Source organism: Diabrotica virgifera, chromosome 8, assembly GCF_917563875.1.
Source record: "Diabrotica virgifera virgifera chromosome 8, PGI_DIABVI_V3a".
NCBI classification, from domain to species: domain Eukaryota; kingdom Metazoa; phylum Arthropoda; class Insecta; order Coleoptera; family Chrysomelidae; genus Diabrotica; species Diabrotica virgifera.
In genome coordinates this window covers 218,476,508-218,494,986 of record NC_065450.1, presented here as the reverse complement: position 1 = coordinate 218,494,986, position 18,479 = coordinate 218,476,508, and the positions used below count along the sequence as shown (strand labels likewise).

The window sequence follows — 18,479 nt, the reverse complement described above, 5'->3', positions numbered from 1 at the left end:
TGTCACTGCTATTCTATCTAATTTACAAAAAACTTTCCATGTTGAAAGGAAACTATTGAAATATTTAAAACCTTTACCAAATTAATATCCACTTGTGAATTTAATCAAAAACAAATATTATTTCATACCTTTTTTTACACAAAATCCATCGTCACACGTCGCACTTGGCACTTGACCAAAATTTTCCATCCAAGATTGGGGAAGCATTCAATTCTAACCAAACAGGAAACAGGAACAAAGTTGAGACCAAATCAGAAATCTCATCCGGGAATCAGGAATTGAATACAGGAACATGACCATAACATCATAAAAACAGCAAAAGCTTCTCAATACAATAAAATCGCACACTTCTTTACCGGCATACCAAACTGCGTCACAATAATACTGTATACTCGATTTTCACATAAATATATCTAACGTAATGCTGTGAAATTTTGTACCAGTATTCCATAATATTTACAGGACAAATTGCAAGTCCTTCACTTCGTTTACCATAACGAAAAAAGCCATTTTCTTAGCCGCTAAATGCGATCCTCTGCGAGTCTGTGAGTTCTACCACACCACGTGAAGCGATGTTTACCTTCAAAACATGCTTTTAGAACTACTTCTTTTCAGCGGCGTACCTAACCTTCCGAAAATTCTCCTTGCGCTTCAAGCCGATCACTCTTCTCGGCTGAAGGTATTGACCAATCGTCCGAGACAACTCAACGATCTTTCAAAATTCAGACCAATAATAACAAAAATGCTTCCCTCTCAAAAGAAAAGGAAATATACCAGAACTTTTCAAGGATTCATTCTAGAATAATGAATGTTTACAAAAAAAAAACAGGAAATTTCCTAACGTTTTTCAATGTTGCGAAATATTTAAATATTTCCAACAGGAGCGGCTTAGGGAATTTTAATGATTATAAACTCGCACAATAAATTAGAAAAATAGATATTTTTCTTGGAATAGGATATAAAATTAATGAATGCAATTAACAAAACATTGTAGCGGAAATTTGCAATGCTACAATATACTGATTAATTTTCATGTGTGTTTATACTTAATCCTATTTAATTTCTCAAATTTTATTTTAAAATTAATTTTTGTTTTTTATTTGTTTGTTTGTTTTTGCAATTCTCGACCCCGGATTTTGGTACCCCTAAAGGATGCCGCCCGTGTGCATTGCACACTTTACACATATGATAGCGGGGGCCCTGGTCTTATACGACAGATAACCTCAATGGTTTGATGACCTAGGCATTTATAGGCCATTACATTTTACATTATGTATCTACGCATCTTGTTCCTACGCATATATCTTAGCTGATTACAAGATTTGTCATCATCTGGATTTTAGATCAGGGGCGGCCCGTCGGGGTAGGCAAGGTAGGCTACCCTCTTCAAATGTAGTACAATAATATAAATTATTAATATAAATTACTTATTTCAAAATTGTAATTTATAAATTTTGACACAATATCTACAATAAAATAGCAAAAAATATCCAAATTATTTTTAAAAATATCCAAAAAATTTTCTCCGTAGTTATAATTATTGTACGCTCCTTGTAGTATCAGTAGTACTGTATAGATTCTATATTCTCCTTGGTCAGGCACTCGGAACGTAGCCTGAAATAGAACGACGCCAACACCGAATTGACGTGCGATCTCTCTCTGTTTACGCGAGCAGGCCTGCTGCAGGTCTGCTCGTAGCGACCGTATTCTACGATTTTGAACGGGCGGATAGGCACAGAGTCTTATAGCCGGACCTACAAAATTTTATCAGTTGCTTCTCTTGTGTCTTGTGAAACTGTTTTAAAATAATTGTTTTTTGATTTTGGCTATTATTAGTAGGTTAAGTATTGAATAAAACTAGGTAGGATAATTTAAATTTGTTTATGAAAACTGAATAATGTGTTATTAGATTATATAGATAATTAAAAATTTAAAGCGAGGTTAATTGTTAACTTATCAATTTATTCGAATAGTAAATTATTATTTGATACATAAATAAAATAAGTAATATTTGACGTTGTTGAAACGTAGGTGTGTTAGTTTTATTGGTGGAAAAACTTTAGTCATCGAATATGAATATTTTAAACGATGTAATATGCAGTTTGATCGAGACGCCTTTTTCAAGGCGCCAAAATCAAGAAAGATTAGTAATTATTTCAATGGGCCGGCCTTTACAAAATTTAACAATTTTTTTCACAGATAAGACAAAAGACAATCAACCATTTTCGAGATCGTTTAAAACAATATGGTATGCAAATCATAAATGGCTAAGCGGAAGGTATTTTAAAAATTCACTTTTCTGTTGGCCTTCTGTTGCTCTCAAATTTGAAGCAAAATGTTTGGGTGAGTCAGGGATATTCAGATTTGAAAAATTTATCAGCTAGTGTAAAAAAACATGAATCTTCGAAAGAACATTTAAACAATTGCTTAGATTTAAAACGGTTAGAAAAAAATAAACAAACTACTGACAGTGCTTTCGCTGGACATATTTCTCTATCTAATAAGATATATAATGAAGAAGTTGAAAAAAATTGAAGAAGTTGAAGAAATTGATGTTACAATTCTTTTAGCAAAACAAGAACTTACATTTCGCTGTCGTGATGAGAGCCATAATTCTTCAAACATGGGTAATTTTAAAGAAATTTTTAATTTAGTAGTTAAACGCGATCAGGAAATCCAGGATCATGTTAAAAAATAGAAGGGGTGTTCACCGGTTTGTCAAAAACAATACAAAATGATTTAATAGATTGTTTTGCCGATTACGTAAAAAATGAAATTTCAACAGAAATTAATGAAAGTCAATTTTTTTCTATACTAGCTGACGATACTACTGATATAACCGAAAAATCACAGTGTACTTTAACAATGCGTTTTGTTAACAAAGTTGGTCAGGTAACAGAAAGATTTTTAGGGTTTTTTGATGTTAGCGATAATAGATCTGCAGACGCTCTATATAGTTTAATTTCAAACGTGCTTGAGCCATATGATTACAAAAATAAATTAATTGCTCAATTTTACGATGGTGCAAGTGTAATGGCTGGCTCTTTAAACGGATTACAATCAAAAATTAAAGTAGATGCTCCAAAAGCAATTTTTACACATTGTTGCGCTCATAGATTACATTTAGTATTGCAAGACGGCTCAAAATGTATTACAAACTGTAGGATATTTTTTGTCGCCTACCCGAAATATATGTGTAGCCTACCCGCATACTGAGGTCACGAGCCGCCACTGTTTTAGATATATTTTTTATTTTCAATCCTTCTGCTAGCGAAGAAAGTTAGAGCTGATTTAAAGTTTCTTCGGCCTCATTCCAAAAGCAATCCAGGGCAGGAATAAGATTTATCATAAACTAATAGAATCTATAAGATGTTCCGTCCATTAAGTCAATATCAGCAAGAGTGGTATATAAAATACTAAAACTAAGTCTCACTGCCATTCTGGAACATGTGTTTAAGACAAATGATGAGAAAAGATCAACGGAAAGTGAATTAATTAATGGTATCTCGCAATAGCAGCTTTTGTTCCAGCCCTGTATTTTATATAACATCTTCAAAGCCTAAAATGAACAATCGATAAAAATATATTTTCCATTATGTTCGTTGCGAATAATGTAAAAGTAGCTTTAGACGATAACGTTTATTTAACATAACCATGTTTCATTCCTCATTGGATAATACTAAAAGTCTATTCTGTTTTTTAGCAAAACGAGAGCCTTCCTTCAGGAATCATCGACTTTGATGAGCTTTTGAACACCAATCTAGATGTACCTGACGTAGATGTATTACCCAGCGATTTAGCTATCTTGCCCTACTCCAGTGGTACTACTGGTTTACCGAAAGGGGTAGAATTAACTCACTCAAATATTGTATCTAATTTATGCCAGATGAAACACGACGATTACAATTATCAAGAGGCACCAACAGGTAAATATTAAACCGATACATTCTTCTTCTTCTTCTTCTTTACAATAAATTCTGATTGTTTATTGGCGGATTGATACCTCTATCAAAGGTTATCATTGGTCATCAAAAGCTAACAATACCTTCGCTCCCTAGGCAGCAAAGCCATTTTTTAATTCTGGTCGTGCTTTCCTAGATGCGTTTTCGAAAGCTAAGTTGAATGACAAAGAGGAAAGAAGATCGCCTTGTCTTAGACCCGTTTCGATTAAAAATTCATCTAACACATTACGAAGAAGAAAAATTAACATCTTGATATTTATAAATATATACCTATATAAGGAATTTTACAGCTGTCGCCGCCTTCCTCCTTTCAGCTAACATCTCCAGTCTTCTCTGTTCTGCCATTCTCCATCTCTAAGGTCTCGTCTTTACATGGTCTCCTGCACTTTATCCCTCCATGATCTTCGGAGTCTACCTCGTCTTACCTTTCCTATTGGGGTTCAATTAAAAATATTTTAGAAATATATAAGTTCTTCTTGTTGTTCTTCTTCTTCTTGTAATAGGACTATGTCCTGTTTCATCTGTTACAGTCTCTGCTGCGACCCGGAGCTCCAGCTCTCGTACCATCGTTTTCTAGGTCTTTCTATGGGTTGCTTGGTGTTCGGCTTCTGTGTCTTCTCCCATTGCGCCATATGTTCAGGGTCCATCCGATCTACGTCGTCTCTCCACATGCGTGGTCGTGCTTTTGTTATATAAGTTCTAAAATAAATAATTATTTTTTTCAGATAGTTACCAAGATGTTACAGCTGGCATTCTTCCATTCTTTCACATATATGGTCTCACAATGACATTGTTTACAACGATAAATAATGGGGTGAAGACTATTGCTATAGAAAAATTTACACCAGACTTGTATGTATCTGTTCTGAAGAATTTTCCCATTAGTTTAATTTATGCAGCACCCCCATTAGGTAAGTAATTTCTAATTAAAAATTAAATTAAAAATCGTAATGGATTACAAAATCTGATCAGAACGAACGTTTTCGGACTTATCAGTCCATCGTCAGTGCACTTTGAAGTACTTGTACTAAACTTACGTGCATAGAAATCGGCCTTCATAAAAATTTGGTCATTTTTGATGTCTCCTATTTCCTAAACCTGTTGGCCGATTTAAGTGATTTTTTGAACATGTTATAGCCTGATTATTTAGCAATACGAGTGTAATAATATTGTTGCTAAAGAGGTAAATTTTCATTGTATACCGGGTGTACCAATCAAACTGTGTTTTTTTCTTAAAGTTCGCATCACCCTGTGGAATATTCTAGCATTTATAAAATACTGAAATTAAAACCCAACTATAGCCTCAGGTTTTCTTAACATTCTCTTTTGTGATTCATTCGTTTATGTTGGATAATAAAAAAGATAGGTACTTTAACAACTAGACATGTTCTTCATCAACACACGGTGTTTTTAAATAAGTGCGTCAATTTTTAAGGGGTAATTCTGCATGAAAAAATAATGACAGTTGGCTTTATAAACGTATGTCTGCAAATGTTTCGTTTTCGAGATACGGGATGTTGAATTTTTTCTTACAAACTAACGATTAATTTATTGCTTTAAAACCAGTTGAGATATTCAAATGAAATTTGGTATGTTTTAAGGGATAGTTATTGCGGATTTTTTGACATAAAATTAAGAATTTTATATTCACCATTAGTGTGCCATTTTATATTCACCATTTACGTGTAATATGACCGGTCATATTACACGTATGCGTGCTCATGGTGAATATTAAATTCTTAATTGTATGTCAAAAAATGTGCAATAACTACGTCTTAAAACCCACCAAATTTCATTGGCACATCTCAATCGATTTTAAAGCAATACAATAAATCGTCAGTTTTTACGAAAAAATCTTTTATCTCGGAAACGAAACATTTGCAGACATACGTTTATCAAGCTAACTGTCATTATTTTTTCATGCAGAATTATCCCTTAAAGTTTGTCGCATTTATTTAGAAACACCGTGTATTGATGAAGAACATGTCTAGTTATTAAAGTACCTAACTTTTTAATTATCCAACATAAACGAATGAATCACATAACAGAATGTTAAGAAAACCTAAACTTTGAGAAAAAAACACAGTTTGATTGGTACACCCGGAATACAATGAAAATTTACCTGTTTAGCAACATTATTATTACAGTGGTATTGTTAAAGAATCAGGCTATAACATGTTAAAAAAAAGAATGTGTGTACTTTGTACGCACGTAAGAAGTTATACTTCTATTATATGATTTCAACGAAATCAATATACTTTACACAGTTTCTCTACTGTTTTCCAAAAATTTTATTAAAACAATACCAAAAATTAAAAAAATAAAAGAATATAACACACACAAACACACTGAAAAATGCCACAAATGATTTCTGAACAATAATTGTTGCCAAAAATTTTAATTAAATACGTATTTTCTGAAAAAAAATGATATAATAATATACTTACAATCATAAAATCTGTAAAAAAATAAAAAAAATGATATAACTTGCATTGGGCTTGAACCTACTTCCCGTGTATCCCGCCGTACGAGAGTCGAAGCGATTTCAAACTGCACCACCTTCGCGTATACGTCATGTGGGAATATACACAAACTGAACAACTTTTTGACATTTTGTTTATATGAATTTTTATTAGTTTGATTTTTGTCGAATTAAAATAGGTACAACAATATATAGAGTAAGAAAACGATACATTAGATGAAAATTTGTAGAAAGTTTGTTCGTAATCAGATTATGTAAATTAAAGCATTGCCTACTAGGGGTATAGCATAGCAAGTACTAGGTAAGTACATTATTTTTTTTACATTTTCCAAATAGGTATGAAGATAATTTTTTATTGGAATACAACTGAAACATTTAGAATTACGTACCTGTGGCTTTTCAAAACTATTTAAAAAGTCACTATAATTATAAATTTGATTTTATTTCTGTCCTCACAACAATAAAAACTAATATATTATACAACATTTTTGTTTACCGATAACCTCCATATTGAACAATTATTGACAGATCATTTCAACACCCAATCAGAGCCCGTATAAAGACTAATACCAAACTGTCGGTGTGCGCATGCGCGCAGATCAATATAAATTCACCCTCAATCTCAATCGCGCCTAAAGAAGTATAACTTCAAAAATTACTCAAATCGGCGAACAGGTTTAGGAAATATGAGACATCAAAAATGTCCAAATTTTTAAGTGGGCCGATTTCTATGCTCGTAAGTTTAATAACCGTAAAACCAAACAGTGGCTGAATTGAAATTGTTGATTACGTACTTAAAAGTATTCAAATAGCATACTTAAATTAGCTTAACCTTGACCTATTAAAGGTAAAGGCCAAGATGGCATGTTCATTCCGAAAACGTTCTGTGACGGAGCCCGAAAGGGTTCTTTTTAATAAATATACCTTTCACAAAGGATTTTTTAACAAAAGAAATATATTTTTTCAGTATTATTCCTAACTTCAAGTCCTTTAGTTAAAAGTGAATATTTTAAGAATCTAAAGTTGTTAACGTGTGGAGCTGCACCTTTAGGATTTTCTGACGAACAGAGATTTTTAGAAAAAGCTCAAAATCCAAAAACCAAAATAGTACAGGGTAAGTTTAATATTATTCATTAAAAAAAAGTAATAATATAATTAAAATCTGGAAGAGAATTATGATGTATAAGTAATAAATGCAAGGGCGGATCCAGGATCGATTTTCGGACGGGGGCATGAAATTTTTTAAGGGATATCTGGATCTGGAGAAAAATTTTTGGGAAATGGGATGGGAAGAAGACCAAGAGGACGGCCACTATAAGGCCGTTGTATATAAATTACTGGGAAATTTTATTAATGATCTTGTCTTTCTCCCAGATTCTTTCGCACAGTGAATAAAAACTTTTAAACAGAAAATAAAACATTCAGCGCTTTTTGGTAAATAATATGCTGCCCTATTATTTTTGGTATCTAAATAATAAAATGAATTCTAACATTTGTTTCTGGAAGACTGAACTATTTTTTATAGATAGTAGAAGTACATTTTTTACGAGAAATTAATTATTGTTTTATGGTGTGTAGCTGCTTTTAGATCAAAAAGTTTAATTTTAGGTTATGGAATGACAGAGACATCCCCAATTTTAACGTATTATTCAAAATATATACCGAGAAATGAAGCGAATGGGGGCACAATTGGAACAGTGGTACCAAATACTTTACTCAAAATTGTAGCACCTGGTGATACTACAGGTAGGTACATACAGGGTGATTGATTAGTAGGGTAAAGCTCAATAGCTCCGCTATAGTAATAGATAGCAATAAAAGTTAATAACACAAATTTTAGCCACCTTTGAGCTTCACATTATAAAATTAGTTAAAATGTTACAGGGTGTTCGATAACACAGTGGCAGACCAAACTTTTGTTTTTTAAATGGAACACCATATATTTTATTTTAAATTCGAAATTCTGCTAACTTCTCCATCACAAAAATATAAAGGTTTGTTATGTTATACAGGGTATTTACAAAGTTATAACCAATTTTATATGAAAATCGTAATAAGTTCAACTCCCTGTATAAATAAAAATAAGCAAAACAATAATGGTTTATTAATGCCATATTTTTTAAAGTATTGTCAAAATTTTCAAGAATGGTCGATATTGTTAATTTTCTTTATATCAAGTACAGGGTGAGTCAAAACGCATGTACATTATTTTCTCTGTAATTTTAAATAGAACACCCTGTATTTTATATCACTATTGAAAAGTACCATTACCGTACTTTAATTTTTAGATAACGTTCCCTATGTCTAAATTTATTAGTTTTCGAGATATTTTCATTTTTCAATGGACCAGTAGCGTGGGCACCCAAATCACCAGAATTTAATAAACTGGACTGATTTCTTTGGGGTTACGTTAATAATTAAGTTTATAAAATACCTCCAACAACAAGGGATGAGATGAAAAATAGAATACAAACTGTATTTCGATGTGTTAATTTACAAATGCTCCGTAGAGTAAGTAGCTCATTCAATGATCGTTTTTAGGCGTACATAAATGTGTTAGGAGATAATTTTGAACACCTTATGTAATTAAATATTAAAAATATATTATTAAAAGTAGCTTCTAATTTTTTCAAACATGTTTTTTTGCAAAATGTATCAGTGATAAATTATGTTTCGTTCTTTATTTGTTACATTGTTACATTTACATACAAAAGTAGTGTTTAATTGTTTTTACAAAATATTGTATTTTGTGTTTGTGTGTTTTTTTTGTAAAATTCATTACTAATTTTCGTTGTTTATTTGTTGAATTTACATAAAAAGATAGTTTTTAATTGTTTCAAAAATGTTGCATGTAGTGGTTGTGTTTTTGTTTATAAAGTGTATTACTAATAAATTATTTTTATTTCTTTATTTACTACAGTGTTACATTGATTACCGGTTTGATAATCGGTAATCTTCAATTGTCAATTCAGTCATGGCTTACTTAAAATTTAGATAAATTTAAACACCCAAAATAATTTGCTCTGAACAATGAAAATATCCCAAAAACTAATAAATTTGGGCATAGGGAATGTTATATAAAAATGAAAGTACGTTAATGTTGCTTTTCAATAATGATATAAAATACAGGGTGTTCCATTTAACATTACTGAGAAAATAATGTACTTGCGTTTTGACTCACCCTGTATTTGATATAAAGAAAATTAGCAATATCAATATTTCTTAAAAATTTTGACAATAAATAAAAAAAATATGGCATTAATAAACCGTTGCTATTGTGCATATTTTTATTTATACATGGAGTTGAACTTGTTACGATTTTCATACAAAATTGGTTATAACTTTGTAAATACCCTGTATAACGTTACAAACCTTTATATTTTTTTTATGGAGAAGTTAACAGGATTTCGAATATAAAATAAAATATAGGGTGTTCCATTTAAAAATACAAAAGTTAGGTCTGCCACTGTGTTATCGAACACCCCGTAACATTCTAACTAATTTTGTAATGTGAAGCTCAAAGGTGGCTAAAATTTTTGTTATTAACTTTTATTGCTATCTATTACTATAGCAGAGCTATTGAGCTTTACCCTACTAATCAATCACCCTGTACTTCATATGAAAACTAATTTTTCCTGCTTAGAATTAGTGAGTGAATTACTGAGGGGGAATAAATAATGATGATGAATAAATGAGTAACTTTACTCCTTCTAGTCCAGGAACCGAAGCTTTTCACCCCGTAATTTTTACAGAATGGATCAATTTGCTTAAAAATTTGAGAATAAGTAGTGGATAGTCCAAGGATCAACATATATGATGACGAAAGGCGCTTTTACCATGGGGGTGGTTGCCACCCCATCTCGTGGGTGGAAATTTTTTATGATATTTTAACCGCAAAAGGTGATAAAAAGATTAATTTTAAGTAAAAATGTTTTATACATTTTTTTTATAAAATTAATAGCTTTCGATTTATTCGCTATCGAAAGTTTTAGTTTTATATCGACAAAATCAATGTTTTCGATATCATACTCATTTACGATTCACTCAATTGTTACCGTAGAAAAAAAATTTCAAACCAAGATCTTGAGAATTAAATATCCTACAATTTCATATTTAAACATTTTTTCATATCTCTGATGCGAATATTTATATTCTGAAGAAAATGACATTTTTTACCAAAAATTCGTTATTCGCTTTTAACTCCGGTTTTTTTAAAACTAATAATTCTAAGCCAGTTAAACTTCTGCAATCTATTAATAATACATAAATAAAGAAGAATGAATAAGGCCAATGAATAAAAACACCGCTAACTTACATTATTATGCTTCCAATTGGATTTCTTTTTTTTTTAAATATATTGATTTTTAACTGTAGATAACTTTTTATCTTTCATACTAGAAAGTTTGGTAAAAAAGAATTTTGTAGATTTTTACAAGATCTATAAGGCTATTAATATTAAATCCTTTTAAAATCCTCAGTCGCAAAAAGTGGTGACTTTGAAATGGTTGGTAAAGGCGGTTTTTGCATGTTATTATAAGTTTTAATTGTCAATTTACACTGGAAAGAAAGTGTTTAATCACCTACCACTCAATATAAGATCCTCAAGCAATATTTTTGTATTCCGAAGAGCAATCAAGAAGTTTTTATTATCTAAATGTTATTATAGTATCGAGGATTTTTTGAGGACAGTTGCGCTAATTGATGGCTTTTTTATTTTTTTTAATTTTTTTTATTATGGAAATTTTATAGTTAGTATTTTAATGTATCTTGTACTGTGTTTGTACTATACCACGTTCTGTTTTATAAATGTAAACTCATTTTTAGAAACAATAAATTTTCTCTCTCTCTAAAAAAATAGCTCACTCAAATTTTGCCGCAAAAATAAATGTTTGCAAACCAAGTTCTTGGGAATTAAATAAGCTACAATTTTCTATTTAAATATTTTTTCGTATCTTTGATCCCAATTTTTCTATTCTGAAGATAAGGGGATTATTTACCTAACTACAAAAATTCGTTATTCGCTTTTAACTCCATTTTTTTTTGAAAACTAATTATTCTAAGCCGGTCAAACTTCTAGAACCTATTAATAATCCACAAGTAAAGAAGTCCAAATAAGGTCAATGACTAATTTTAATTAGGGTGGTGAGTAGGAGGAAGTTTCCCCTCACTTTTTCACTGAAAAAAAAAATAGGGACTGACATTCTTTTTATTATAAGTAACTTAATTTTTTTAGCTAGAGACTATTCTTTTATTTCTCGAGATATTTTTAAATACTTTAAATTCGTTTGAACAAGTTATCCTCGAAAAATGCAGAGTTTTCCCGTCTGTTGACTTTGAAACTACAATATTTAGCATTTGACGAAGAAGAGCTAACATATAATAAAGTATAGGTCGATTACTGTTCATCTTAATGAAAATTTAAAAAATAGGTTTTGTTTATTTTTTCTAAAGGTACATTTTTTTAAGTAAAGTTGTTTTGATAAAACAAAAACAAAAAAAAGCAGAAAACTGATTAAAAGCATTGATTTTTTAGATATAAAACTAACACTTTCGATAGCGAATAAATCGAAAACTATTAATTTTATCAAAAAAAATGTATATAACGTTTTTTGCTTAGAATGAATGTTTTTACCATCTTTTGGGGTCAAAATGAAATACAAAATTTCCACCTCCGAGATGGGGTGGCAACCACCCCCATGGTAAAAGCGCCTTTTGGCCTCATATAGACTTTGATCCTTAAACTATCCAATACTTATTCTCAAATTTCCAATCAAATTCTGTAAAAATTTCGAGGTTTTGTCCTATTTTAAGCTTCATTATTTGGACTATTCAATTTATACCGTACTATTTTGATTTTTTTTATTTGCTGCTCTAGGTGCACCACTAGGACCTAACGAAAAAGGAGAATTATTGGCAAAGGGTCCTCAGATAATGAAGCGATACTTTAATCGTGCAGAAGAAACAGAAAGCGCGTTCTTGGATGGTTGGTTGAAAACTGGTGATATTGCTTATTATAATCAAGATGAATGTCTTTTCATTACTGATAGAATAAAAGAACTAATCAAGGTAAGGGCTGTTTCACATTATAAGAATTTTGAACGTGCGAGGGTTTTCTCGTGCGGTAGTTTTGACGCACTTGTCCTTTTCACACAATAAGAATTGAGTCGCATGAAGATATTTTGCTGTGTTGTTTGGTATATTATTTTTATTTACACTTTGTGGCTGAGGTAGGTACATTATACGATGATTGATATGTATCATTACGATGTATTATTACAAATGGGTATTTTTTGTCCATACTTTGTCCTAATGTACTTTAATGCGTATTTAATTTATTTGCAATTTCTATTTTGTCAGTTATTATTTCTTATGTTTTTAATTAAAAGTCTTAATTTGTTTTTATAATCGTTGTTCTACTAAGTTATTTGTGGGATCTTGGATTAGCTCATCTAATTAGCTCATACAATCTATGTAATAAACTATTCTAAATGGGACATAAATTATAGCGTTGTGGTTACTTTATCGTCGAAGAAACCGAAATAAGAGAAACCGAATTCATTGGGTCCATCCTATGAACGCAAAAAGATACGATTTATATATTATTATATTCACACATATTGATGGAACACCCTCTATACTCAACGTTAATTACAACTATGTAAAATAACGTTTATTATAACATACTTAGCAGTTTTAATTACTGTTGTTATCAGTAACATATAATTAATTTTGTTGTACTTACCAATTTTTTTCTTTATCAGCTAATTCATCAAATTCAAGGTTAAGTGCACGGCATACACCATTCCAAGCATTTCTCGTCAAGTTTCTATCTTTATATATTTCTATTGTTTTGTCCCAAAGAACAGGTCTCGCTTCAATTAATGTTATTAATATTTCACTATCAATCTGAGACATCATAATATAAAATATATGCACCTACTTCAAACAGCCACAAAGTGTAAATGAAAATAATGTACCAAGCAATCAAATAAACTACCTTCGTGCGACTGAACGACAGTATCATATGAAAGGATGCATTAAGTCCCCTATGCTACTGGGTGCTTAATGACGGCACGGCTGCCGTCTGTTGTAGCAAGGGACGACGTAAACACGGCGACTTCACCGAACGCTCCAACCACCGTCTAGTGAGAAAGGCTCCATATGATTACATGAGCCACCATTGGATTGTCGTCGTGCGTTCTAATCCTCGCACGGTTAAATTCTTATAATGTGAAACCGCGCTAAGTATTAAAATTCAATTTTGATAGATGGTATTGAGACTATTTCTTCTGATGTAGCATAGTTGAAGGCTCAGAAGTATAGCCCTTTAACAAATATGCCTGGGCTCTGATTAGTTTTTAAGTGTTTTTTGTACTTCATGCTTGCTTATATGGACTTCTTCGTTTATGGTAATTTCTGGTGTTTATGGTTCCAATTTTATAGCCAACGCTCGATAATCGAGCACTGCATATAACGAAGAAGATATAATAGTCAATCCATGTTACTTTTCGATGTGTTTCGGGTCTACTCATTTTTTCACCTCCCCTCTTGGACCTCTTATAAAGCGCCATATTTTTTTTGTAAACCAGATTTCTCTAGTTCTTTTGAGAAGTGTTTCCACTGCTTATTTTTATTTCATCTTACAAGTTCTTCTTCTTCTTCTTAAAGTTCCCTCTCCTATCGGAGGTTGGATATCATAATGGCTAGGGTCACTTTGTTGGCTGCTGCTCTGAACAGTTGTAATGAACTACAGTTAAACCATTCTCTAAGGTTCCTCAGCCAGGAGATGCGCCTTCTTCCTATGCTTCTTCTTCCTTGGATCCTTCCTTGCATAATAATTCTCAGCAGCTCATATTTTTCTCCTCTGGTAATGTGACCCAAATATTCCAGTTTTCTAGTTTTTATACTCTTCATAATTTTCAACTCCTTATTTAAACGTCGTAGCACTTCAACATTGGTAATCCTTTGAACCCACTGATTTTCAATATTCTTCTGTAACACCTCATTTCGAACGCTTTTATTCTTCTTATGTGTTGTCTCTTCAATGTCCAAGCTTCCATTCCGTATAGCAATAGAGACAATATGTAGCATCTTAGAGCCCTCAATCTGAGAGACAACTGAAGGTCTTTGTTTGTAAGCAGTGTCTTCAATTTTATAAATGCTTGCCTTGCAGTTTTAATTCGGACTTTAATTTCTTTGCTTTGGTCATTTTTGTCATCGACCCAGGTTCCCAGATATTTGTATGTCTTTACTTTTTCTATTTGGGTTGGCTCTATCATTAACCTTTCATTTCCATGTTCTGTTTTTGAGACGATCATAAATTTAGTTTTTTTCTTGTTTATTTTTAGTCCGTATCGAATGCAATAATCGTTAATTTTATTTAGCAATTCTTGGAGCGATTCCAGGGTGTCTGCCATTATAACGGTGTCATTAGCGAATCTTATGTTATTTACTATTCTTCCGTTTATAGAGATTCCATCACTTAGCTCCGCTATCGCTTCCTGAAATATGGCTTCACTGTATAGGTTAAACAGCAGCGGCGACAGAACACAACCCTGTCTTGCCCCTCTCTTTATATCAATATTCTTGGATTCTTGTTGTTCTATCTTTATATTGGCCTTTTGATTCCAATACAGATTTATGATAATTCGTAAATCTCGTCTGTCTATATCTCTGTTTTTCAATAATTCTATTAGTTTTCCATGTCGGACCCTGTCGAACGCTTTTTCGAAGTCGATGAAACAGGAATAAATATCCAGCTTCATATCTAAGCATCTTTGAGAGAGGACATTAAACGCAAACAATACCTCTCTTGTTCCAAGTCCTTTGCGGAACCCAAATTGGGTATCATCTATATCATATTCTAGCTTTCTGTATAATCTTCCATGAATCACCTTTTGAAATGTTTTGAGGGTATGGCTTATTAGTGATATTGTCCTATAGTCCGAACAATCTTTGGCATACATTGTTTTTGGTATTGTTACAAAGGTGGACACCAACCATTCCTGAGGGATTTTTCCGGTTTTATATACTTCATTAAACAGATCCAGTAGTACAGGTAGAATTTCATCGTCTAGAATTTCAGTAATTCCGCAGGTGTTTCGTCTGGACCTAGAGTTTTTCCGTTTTTTGCGTTTCATATTGCTTGTTCGATTTCCTCCATTATGATCTCTGGTCCCGTTTAGCTGTCGATTTCTTCCGGTTCTTGTCTATTATCCTCAAACAGATCTGTATGTATGTCTTCCACTTTTTTAGTTTCTCTGTGACTTCTATAATGATTTTTCCATTTATATCTTTAAGAAGGCAATCTTTCTTTTTTCGCTGTGTATTTGTGATTTCCTTTATTTTCTTGTGCATGTTAAAGCTATCATACTTTTTAGAATATTCTTCTATCTTACAAGTGCATGCGTTTTATTTCTTATTCTCTTGTAATTTTCCTACGCTTGCTGCGTTTTGGTTAACATGTAGATCAGGTAACCTTTTTTTCTTTTCCTTGCAATATTCTTTCACTTCTGTACAGAACCACGAATTTTTTCGTTTTGGGAGAAACTTGCTTTTATTTATCTTTCTTTCTTCCAGAGTTTTTCAGCTGAGTCTAATATTTGCTTCAATTTCTGCCCAGTTTTGATGTCCGGATGACTCAATATATTAAACTATTTACTAAATTTTAGGTGAAAGGTTTTCAAGTAGTTCCAGCTGAACTTGAAGAAGTAATTAGAGGTCATCCAGAAGTGGAAGACGCTGCGGTGATTGGAATACCACACGAGCAATACGGGGAGGTTCCTAGAGCTTACATAGTTGTAAAGAAAAACAAAAATATCAGTGGTGATGAAATTAAGTCATATGTAGCTCAACAAGTTGCTAACTATAAACGGCTGGTTGGAGGAGTATCGGTTGTTGATGCAATTCCAAGAAATCCGTCTGGAAAAATCTTAAGAAGACAGTTAAAATTGGAGTTTGCTGAGAAGGGACACTAAATTATTTTAGGATTATATTTTTATATTATAAATACAATAAATTATATATAAGTGTTATAATATTCTTTGCACAATATTCATTTGCATTCAAAGAGGTGCCAGACAAGGTTATGTGTTATCCTCAACTTTGTTTAACGTGTACTCAGAAATAATATTCGACGAAGCCTTAGAAGGGCACTGTAGAGTTCGACTTGGGGCAGAAACTATTAACAGTATCAGATATGCAGATGACACATTGATTTAAATACCTATAGGCCAGGGAGGATCTGTGAAAAAACGTCTATTATTGGATGTGATAGGTGGCATTCGGATTTTTGCATATAAAGTTAGGTGACAGCTGACAGCTTCAATAATAATAATTGACTTATGCTACTTCTCAAATATGCCCGGAACATTAATAAAAAAATTAAAATATATAAAAATTTCGAAAAACATCGATTTTTTTCTGTTTTGTTTGCTTATTACTTTAAAACGATTCATTTTGGAAAAAAGTCGTGGGAAAATAAAATAAGGATAATTAAATTTTGAATCATATTCGTACAGTTAAAAATGTCTTAAATTATTAACCTTTCTGCAAAATAGCAATAAATACAAAATAAGGGGGCAAATTAAGCCTGTTTTTATTCAATATTTTTCAACCACTTTGATTTCAATTAGAATCTTTGCAATTCACTTAGAAAATTCTTACAACATACTTAAATGATCCACCAAATTTCATTAAAATCGACTTAATAGATTTTGCACAATAAATTTGCAATCTAAATTTTTTTAAAAAATTAAAATTTTTTAATTGAACAGAAATAAAATTGGATTATTTAAGCGGCCTCAGCACTGTTTTAAAGTTATAAACAATTTTTTGGCTTATAAACAAATACAGTGAGGACGTTTGGGTTGAAATTAATTCATTTTTCAGTTATTTATCAAATAAACATTTTTTTCTGTTTTAGGACAGCAGTAAAATGAATTTCAAATTAAATAAATTACATACTTTCTTCTTTTTGTCTCAATTAATTAAGATTTTTTTGGGCACCCTGTATAAATAAATATGTTAATGTCTATATTAGTGAATAGAGCATTGAATAACCTTTCGAATAAGCTAGCACACGACCCCTATTCTCATTTAAAAAATCATCGATTACGTCATCACACCCAGATGGATGACGTCACTAGCATGATATATATGTCAAAAAATTATAATTTAAATATAAAAATCGACCTCTGTCGGGTCGCCCATTCTCGAGAAAATGAATTTATTCCAACTCATACGTCCTCACTATATTTGTTTATAAGCCAAAAAATAGTTTATAACTTTAAAACAGTGCTGAGGAAGCTTAAATAATCAGAGATTTTAATTCTGTAAAGTGTATTAGAAAGGTAGAGCGCCTCTTGATATGTAAAAAAATTAGCAAACTTCTAAATGTAAAATGCAAACTATTCTAAATATGCAAAATATGCAAAATTCTAAATATGCAAACTTTTGTTCAGAAAGTTTTTAAAAAATTTGAACTATTTAAAAAAAATTTAGATTGCAAAATTATTATGCAAAATCTATTATGTCGATTTTAATGAAATTTGGTGGACGGATTAAGTATATTGTAAGAATTTTCTGAGCGAATTACGAAGGTTCTAAGTGCAACCAAAGTGGTTGAAAAACATTGAATAAAAACAGGCTTATTTTGCCCCCTTATTTTGTATTTATTGCTATTATGCAGAAAGGGTAATAATTTAAGATATTTTAAACCAGTCGTATATCACATAAAATTCAATTTTATTTATTTTATTTCCTTACGACTTTGTTCCAAAATGAGTCGTTTTAAAATTATAAGCAATGAAAGTAGAAAAAAATCGATGTTTTTCGAAATTTTTAAATATTTTAAATTTTTTATTAATGTTCCGGACATATTTGAGAAGGAGCATAAGTCAATTATAATTACTGAAGTTGTCACCTAATATTATCTGCAAAAATCCGAATGCCACCTCTCACATCCACCTCGAAACAGATCCGCCTTGGTCTACTAGGATGTTGGATAAAGGAGACACTAAATCTTTATGAAGAAA

The 18,479-nt window shown here is 31.5% G+C and overlaps 1 protein-coding gene across 2 annotated transcripts in view; it reads left to right on the top strand.

Annotated features, from left to right (window-relative positions):
- Positions 1 to 16,481, top strand: part of LOC114336691 (uncharacterized) — a 58,002-nt gene extending 41,521 nt beyond the window's left edge. For both annotated transcript variants that reach the window (XM_050658007.1, XM_050658005.1), the window contains exons 4-9: positions 3,704 to 3,926; positions 4,688 to 4,873; positions 7,412 to 7,558; positions 8,053 to 8,190; positions 12,320 to 12,510; positions 16,116 to 16,481. In XM_050658007.1, the coding sequence (XP_050513964.1) occupies positions 3,704 to 3,926; positions 4,688 to 4,873; positions 7,412 to 7,558; positions 8,053 to 8,190; positions 12,320 to 12,510; positions 16,116 to 16,421 (1,191 nt within the window). In that variant the 3' untranslated portion in view covers positions 16,422 to 16,481. The remainder of the gene's footprint in view (positions 1 to 3,703; positions 3,927 to 4,687; positions 4,874 to 7,411; positions 7,559 to 8,052; positions 8,191 to 12,319; positions 12,511 to 16,115) is intronic.
- The last annotated feature ends 1,998 nt before the right edge of the window (positions 16,482 to 18,479 follow it).